The sequence below is a fragment of the Hyla sarda genome, chromosome 7 (genome assembly GCF_029499605.1).
Source record: "Hyla sarda isolate aHylSar1 chromosome 7, aHylSar1.hap1, whole genome shotgun sequence".
NCBI lineage: Eukaryota > Metazoa > Chordata > Amphibia > Anura > Hylidae > Hyla > Hyla sarda.
This window is the reverse complement of record NC_079195.1, coordinates 46,992,902-47,001,037: the sequence shown is the minus strand read 5'-3', so window position 1 is coordinate 47,001,037 and position 8,136 is coordinate 46,992,902. Positions and strand designations below refer to the sequence as shown.

The following is an 8,136-nucleotide window of genomic DNA, read 5'->3' as shown; positions in this document are numbered from 1 at the left end:
TTTGAATAACTTGGGAAGAGAACCAGCAGGCCCTCAAAACCGCGGTCTCAACTGCCACGCCGTCAAAAGCAGCGACTGTAAATTGGGGTAGCAAAGAGGACCCTGAGAGCAGGTCCAGACGGAGCGGAAGGTGCAGTGGAGCGTCGTCCAGGAGCCTGACTATGTCGGCGTACCACGACCTTCGGGGCCAATCTGGAGCTACCAGAATGGCATGGACGTCCTCTGTTTTGAGCTTCCTCAGAACCCTGGGAAGGAGCGGAAGGGGAGGGAACAGATGGCCGGGGTTTGCCCTACCCTAGGAATCACTAGGGTGTCCACGGCCAGAGCCTGAGGGTGCACACAAAAGGAAGAATCTTCCTGGGATGCGAAGAGGTCCACGTCCGGAATGCCCCATAGGTCGCAGAGTTGCGCGAAGACCCCAGGATGTAGAGACCACTCGCCGGGGTCGGGTGAGGACGGACTGAGGAAGTCCGCTTCCCAGTTGAGCACCCCCGGAATGTGAATTCGCTGAAATGGCCGGAACCTTGCTTTCCGCCCAGATGAGAATCTTTGTCACCTCGGCCATGGCTGCCGAGCTGCGAGTGCCGCCTTGTCGATTTATATATGCCACGGCCGTGGCGTTGTCCAACTGGACGCGGACAGGACGGGACTGAAGCCGGGACTCCCAATAAAGAAGACAAAGAAGAATCGCCCGTAATTCCAATATGTTTATCGGAAGAAGGGCCTCTCGGGAGACCAGAGTCCCTGAACTGTCGAATCCCTGAACACGCCGCCCCAGCCCGACAGGCTGGCATCCGTTGTAACTACCTGCCAGTGAAGGTGAAGAAATAACCGCCCTTGGAGAAAAAGGGGGGAGCGGAGCCACCAGAGCAGAGACTGACGGACCCTGCGAGGGACAACAATCTGACATTTGAGGGACAGGAGACCTGTCCCACCGAGAGAGAATAGCCAGCTGAAGAGGGCGGTAATGAAACTGGGCAAAGGGTATGGCCTCCATAGTTGCCACCATCCAACCCAGGACTTCCATACAAGTGCGGATGGAGATAGAAGCGCCAGACGTTTGTCCGGCAGGAGGCAAATTCGGCCAGAGGCCGTGTCGAAGCGAAGTCCCAAGAAGGTTAGAGACTGGGTAGAAGAGAGTTATCACCGACTAGGGAATCACTTACATAGTTATGTGATCCTATATTATCGTAATGATAAATGTCAAGAGGATCTAAGCAAGAGAAGTCACCGAGAAGTCGTCCTCATGATCAATACAAAATATTGTTTAAAATATAACTTTTAATGTACTACAGACTAAAATTAGAAGATAACAATTGAAGTAAGGTATGTGCTACATGTACTAAATAGTGCTAGGGAGCCCGGGGGTGTGCAGACCCAAATCTTGAGGATAGATAAGTGAACCACGCCTATAGTAGATACAGATGGATGATCTAAGATAGGAGCGACTAAGGTCCTGGATTAGAGGATGTAAATATACGATTATTCAACAATGAAATAATTGTTGAATAATCGTATATTTACATCCTCTAATCCAGGATTCGATTTGGTAAACGTTGGGACACCACGTCCCTGACCCAAGAGTCCTGAATGTGTGAGGTCCAGATGTCTCAAAAAAGTAAGAGACGACCTCCAACCCGAGAAAAAAAAACATGGGTGGGAGCTTCACTTCATGCAGAAGTGGGTTTGCGGTTGCCTGATTTGGGGCGCAAACCGGCCGGACCGGTTGGTGTCCTACTTACAAGACGGGCGCGCCAGGAACGAGGGAGCCTTGTCCCGCGAAGGGGCCTTCCCGGAACCCTTTGCTGGAGCCAAAGGTCCGAAAGAAACGGGACTTCCTTTGTGAAGTAGAGCGAGCCTTTTTTTTTTTGAGGCAACAAGGAACTCTTACCTCCCGTCGCCTCAGAGATAATCTCATCAAGGCGCTTGCCAAAAAGACGGCCACCCGTAAAAGGAAGCTCAGTGAGAGACCTTTTGGAAGCAGCATCCGCATTCCAAGCTTTAAGCCACATAGAGCGGTGGAGAGCCGCTAGGTGACCCACAGCAAAGGCAGAACAATGGGCTGACGGCATGCAAGCCGAGCACAGGAAGTCTCCAGCTTTAGAGCATTGGAGGGCCAGAGCAGACAGATCCTCTGGGGGGGGGGGGGGGATCCCGCTAAGATACCCTGATGGAGCTTTTGGCACCACTCCGACAGGGCCTTGGATGCCCATGCCGAGGCGAAAATGGGAAAAATAGAAGAGCCAGCTGCTTCAGAGGCAAACTTTGCTAAGGATTCTACCTTCTTGTCCGTGGAATCCTTGAAGGCAGCGGCATCAGCCAGTGGCAGTGTAGTCGACTTAGAGATCCGGGAGATTGGTGGATCCACTGAGGGAGGGGAAACCACCTTAGTGACAAGGTCCTTGGCAAATGGATAACTTTCTTGAATAGTCTTGATTCCCGGGAACCTCTTGTCTGGATGTTTCCCTGCAGATTCCAGAATGGCGTCAAAGTCAGCGTGAGCGCTGAACCTTTGAGGTGCTGGCTTAGCACGATGAAAGGATACTCCTGGAGTGACATACGAAGATCATGGGTCCTCTAAGTGAAAGGTGTCTCTTATGGCTGCCACCAATGAGATCACCGTTTCAACTGAGTCCGAGCGGTCTTCTGAGTCAGATGCTAGCTCGGTGGCCTCGTCCGCCAGTTCACCAGGAGAATGTGAACGAGTAGAGGCAGTCCTGGAGGGGGGCGACCATGACTGGGTATGCGGCTCTGTCGTGGCAGAGCGGCGACTCCGAGAACGTCGTCTGGAGGAGCGACGTTGGTGCCCACATGACAGGGGGTCGGGACCCATGAGGGGAACGCCAACGTCTATCTGAAAACTCAATGGAAGGGTGAGACAAGGCACCCCTAGTACGCTTGTGCGAGCGTGAAGTATGAGGCCCTGCGCAGGGTAGACCCCTTCAAGGCAGACACCACTTTCCGGGAGGCCTCAGCCAAAGGGGAGACTTGGGTCAAGTCAGCCATATAATGGGTCAGGGAAGAAACCCAGGCTGGTGGAGCGGCTGAATCCACAGGAACCAAAAGGGCATCAGGGGGTACTAGGGGGTCTGGAGGAGCAGGCAGGGCAAGTGGGCTCCGTAGAGCCAGGCATCTTGGTATTACAGTGCTTACAGACAAAATAAGTCACCGACGTTCCAGGTTTCTGTTTAGAGGGAGGAAAAGCTCTGGGTACGGACATAATGAGAAAAGAGACAGGAACTGTCCCCTGGCAGCTGCAGTGAGGAGAACTCGGCTCCGTGCAGCTAGAGTGTAAGAAACAGGCCAGCCAATAGTAGAGAGGGGCGTGCCTGAAGCAGAGGCACTAACTAATTGGCCCCTTCTAACTGACAATCGCGCCCACGGCGCTGATTGGAGGCTACTTCGCGCCTCTGAAGAGCTCCTACAGCCCTGTGGGCGGAGCTGTAGACTGGCGAGAAGCTGTAATGGTGCCCGCTCCTTGTCCCGAGCGCAAATGTCAGCCGCATATGCGCTCAGGGGAATAGAGCGGGCGGCCTATATGCAGGCAGAGACTGCCGGAGAAAGTGAACGTAAGACGGCGCTCATAGCGCCCGGCCCGTATAAGCGCCGCGGCTGTCAGCCTCATATAAGGCGCTGCGGTCATAGTCGCAAGTAACCACACACACAGTGTGAAGTAAAACAGATTACATGCCCCCTAAGATGCCACTGCTCCCCCAGAAAATAAAGTCCATCCCCATAACCTGAAAAGGTGGGCCAAAAACAGGGGGTCTCCAGAGGTTGCAAGTCCGCACCTAAGGAGAAAAGGGCAAGTACTTACCTCAGTCAGAAGAACTTACCTAATGGAGTCTTCAGTGAAGTCTTCAGTCACCTGCATCACACCTGGCTGCTATGCACGAGCGAGGTGAGCAGGGAAATAGGGGGACCCGGAACCATGAGGTACCAACCCAGGAGCTGACCGTTGGCGAGGGGGGGGGGGGGGGGGGGGGGTTGAACAGCGCATATAAGCAATGTCTGTGCCCCCTTACTCGCAATGGGAAACCAGGAAAGAAAAAGGAATAAAAAACTAACACGTCCCTATACTAGGAAAACAAAAAATCAGAAGACCTGGTCTAGAGAATTCCAGACCATGTCCACCTCCTTCAGACACTAAGCTTAAACTGATTAGCTCAGGGCCTGGAGGCAGGTATATCCTGCTGGGAGGAGTCGACTTTTTTTTATTATCATAGTGTCACACCTCCTAGAGACAGCAGCATACACCCACGGTCTGTGTCCCCCAATGGAGCCGATAGAGAAAAGTTTTTTAATCAACTGGTGCAAGAAAGTTACAGATTTGTAAGTTACTTCTTAAAAAAAAATAAAAAAATAAAAAAAAAACTATCCTAGCATTTATTAGTTGCTATATAATGCAGAGAGTTTTTATTTCTGGATTTCCTTTTTTTTCTGACAACAGTGCTCTCTGCTGACACATCTGTCCGTATCAGGAACTGTCCAGAGCAGAAAAAAAATCCCCATAGCAAACCTCTGCTGCTCTGGACAGTTCCTGACTTTGACAAAGGTGTCAGCAGAGAGCACTGTCGACAGGAAAAAAGAAAAAGAAATCCAAAAAGAACTATATATATATATATATATATATATATATATATATATATATATATATATATATATAGCTACTGATAAGTACTGGATGGATAAATATTTAATAGAAATAATTTACAAATCCGTTTAACTATCTGGCACCGATTTAAAAAAATAAATAAAAAAAATAAAAATTCCCCTTTAAAGCCTGCTGTGAAGAGACCCTTGAAAGTATTCAGAAAAGTGTCTGCAGATCTTAAGCTACAAGAACTTATTTAGAAATTCAACTGTTGGCAAAAGACTTGTCAGTTATCCTACAATATTTGCACAACTAGAAGTAACCAATGTATGGGACTCCAAAAAGCTCCAGCACATTTTGGAATATTATGCTATAAAACGTACCTTCACTTGTTTTGCCCCCTGTCACAGGAGGTTTATTTGGAGTTCCCTTCTGCACATTATCTAGAGATGCACTTCGTCTTCCTTGAGTAGGAGATTTACTTCGAGGAGAAGTCTCCTTTAATACTGGCTGTTCAGGGACGGACTGATTGCTTCGGCGCCGAGGTGTTGAGTCAGGAGTTTTGGCATTTTTAGGGGTAGATTGTACCAGAGTTAGTACTTGACTTTGTTCAGCACCTGCAGATCTTCTAGGAGATCGCTTCTGTATACTACCATTGACAACAGGAGCGACTTGCTCTTGAGGCACCGATTGAGAAGCCTGCTTAGCAGAGCTTCTCCGTTTGGTCTGTTCAGACTCTCCTTGGAAAGATTCATTCACTGCTTTAATGGAGGTTTTAGGACTCCTGGAGGCTTCCCTGACTCTTCCAGCAGATGCTGATCTTTGCTTCACAACAACCTCCTTTGGAGAGGTTTTTGGGCTGTCGCTTGATTGACTTCTTCTAGGTGTACGTTTTTGCGCAACAGGAGTCTGGGCATTTTCTTGGATCTGAAGACTTCTCTTTAGAGCTACATTTTTGGGGGAGCGGCTTTTATCCTTCACAGGTGTTTTACCATTTTGTTTTACTTCACTCTTAAGCATCTCATACAATTCGCCAAAGGGAGACATCTCTCTTTTGGGCTCAGATGAAGAGGAAATTTGCAATGACCGCCGTGAGTGAGTAGTTCTGGTGATATTGCCTTCAGATTTGCGTTGTGTTTTACTGGTTAGCAGAGAGTCAATCCGCAGTGTTTCATCTGTTTAACAAAAGAATATACTTGTCACATACCACTTTTATATAAACTATTTACAGCATCCAATTTTTTGTTTTATAATTTAACCGACACTTTTCAGAACCCATGACCAACATGGTATAGGTGCTGCCCATTTTGAACATTTTTCTGCCACATTAATCCCCTGGTTTATTTTTGTATAGAGCCATTAAAAAGCTCCTGCACTTATACAGATTGCATCATTTTTCTACAGATATTAAGCATAGCTCCTAGGAGTCAAATCTCCCATGTATTAAGTCATTTTTGCTCTGAGCCTCTGTAAAGCTTCCTGCACACTTATTTGGCTGTGTGAACTATGATTACGCTCTGGTTCTTTCCATCTCAAGTTAGTAAAGAACACAGTAAAATCTCACATTAAGGCTTTCATAAAATAGGAAACGTTTATTAAAACTTTCTAGAACTGGCCAGAGAATGAAACTGTCACTTGCCATGTGCAGGGACCAATCAGCTCTGCTGCTTTTTAGACTCCATTCACATCTCTGTTTTACACGACGGGTGCCGGATCTGGCTGGGGTAGGGGCAAACCGGGCTCTCCCGTACCCCAGCCGGGCCAGTGCTGAACTCCATTCACTTTAATGAGCCGACCGGAGTCAAACGGCGATTCCAGTCAGCTCATTTTTGACCCATATCCAGTATTGTGACCGGACCTAAAAACGTAGTATACTACGGTTTTAGGTCCGGTCACAAAACTGGATACGTGTCAAAAAGGAGCAGACCGGAGTCGCCGTTTGACTCCGGTCGGCTCATTAAAGTGAATGGAGTTCAGCACTTGTCTGGCTGGGGTAACGGAGCCCGGTTTGCCCCTACCCCAGCCAGATCCGACACCCGTAGTATCAAACCGAGATGTGAATACAGCTTTACACTAATTTCTGGCTTTAATACATTTGTCGGACCATTGTTGGCCACCCCACCCGCTAAACATTTGCCACTTTCCTGGCCATTTTTTAATAGTGAGTGGTTACAATGATAAAATAAAAAATTGTGCAATATAGCAGAAATATGCAATGCAACAAGTCGCAATCTAAGGTCACAATTTTGGCACAAAATTTTTTTTTTTTTTTTACAAACGTTTGGTAATGAAGGGGACATTAACTCTTAAGATAACATTTTAGACTTAAAAACAAGAAGTATTGTACAAGATACATACTTGTGTCTGAAGACTTGTTCGTAGCAAACGCCTGAAAAATTGAGAACAAAACATTTTTAGTACTACACAAATAATTCAAATGCTGAGCAAAATTCACTCACAAATCCCTTGCCTTAAAGGTTTCAGAATCAAGTCCTGTTGATCGTCGCTTTCCCTGTTGTACAGAGGATTTCTCAAATCTGTTAAAACAGAACATATCATGTAGTGCGCTCATAAGTTTTTTTTAATAACCTTAAAATTCTTGTCTTGCTTACCTGAATGAGCGATCGATAATGGTGATGACATCTCCATGTTTGAGCTGTACTGGCTGTTTAACAATGGTTCCATTGATTTGAGTTGGGTTCACTGTGCTTAGGTTGGTAACAAACACCTAAAGACAAAATAAGAGCACTGTCTTAGCGGCGAAATTGTCACATTAATGTTGTCTGAGCCACAAGTCATCAGGGTAGTAATTGGTGGATTAATCAAAATTTAAAAGGGGTGCTCCGGTACTTAAAACATCCCCTTTCCATAGGATAGGTGATAAGTTTCTAATTGCAGGGGGTCAGACTGCTATAGCAAACTCTTGCCCAACGTGCCAGCTCTTCCCATGCATGCAGCAGTGCCCTCAGTGCTTGGGGAGAGCAGAGGTGCCGGGCAGGTATTGTGGAGGGTCCCTGCTCTGGATAGGGGAAGTCGTTAAGTATCAGAGGACTCCTTAAATGGGTCTCTAGAGATGAGAAAGTCTGGGAAAAAATGATTGCTGTACTGAAAAGTCCTGTCCAGAAAGGCTCATATGCACAAGAGACATTCACTTACCTCCCCATTGTTCTTGACGTCAACTTTACAGTGTTCTTTGGAGACATGTGGCAGCTGAATGCGGATATCGCACTCAGTTTTCCTGTAATGTAAGTAAAGTACATTAGATTCAACTTCGTTTCCTTGAGAATCTACGACATCAGGAAATAATACCAAAATACACATACCTTCCAAACAAGCAGGATTTTGCGGTCAATGGAAAGTGAGTTCCATCTGATCCATTTCTTTTTATTACAACAATTTCACCATGTAGAGGCATCTTTACAACAAACTTACCTTTGGAAGAAAAATAAAATTAGAATTCAACTTTATGAAGATTGGCTAGGTAACTAAACTGGTTCATCAGCAGATTATTGTTTTAGGGTACGTTCCCACACGGCGTATTT

At 46.9% G+C, this 8,136-nt stretch overlaps 1 protein-coding gene across 6 annotated transcripts in view; it reads right to left on the bottom strand.

Moving 5' to 3' along the window:
- The window catches only part of MKI67 (marker of proliferation Ki-67), a 51,970-nt gene that overhangs the window by 36,256 nt on the left and 7,578 nt on the right, over positions 1-8,136 (bottom strand). For all 6 annotated transcript variants that reach the window (XM_056528896.1, XM_056528897.1, XM_056528895.1 and 3 more), the window contains exons 2-7: positions 7,918-8,026; positions 7,751-7,832; positions 7,207-7,322; positions 7,065-7,131; positions 6,953-6,983; positions 4,978-5,769 (exon numbers count right to left, since the gene is read on the bottom strand). In XM_056528896.1, coding sequence (XP_056384871.1) covers positions 4,978-5,769; positions 6,953-6,983; positions 7,065-7,131; positions 7,207-7,322; positions 7,751-7,832; positions 7,918-8,009 — 1,180 coding nt within the window. In that variant the 5' untranslated portion in view covers positions 8,010-8,026. The remainder of the gene's footprint in view (positions 1-4,977; positions 5,770-6,952; positions 6,984-7,064; positions 7,132-7,206; positions 7,323-7,750; positions 7,833-7,917; positions 8,027-8,136) is intronic.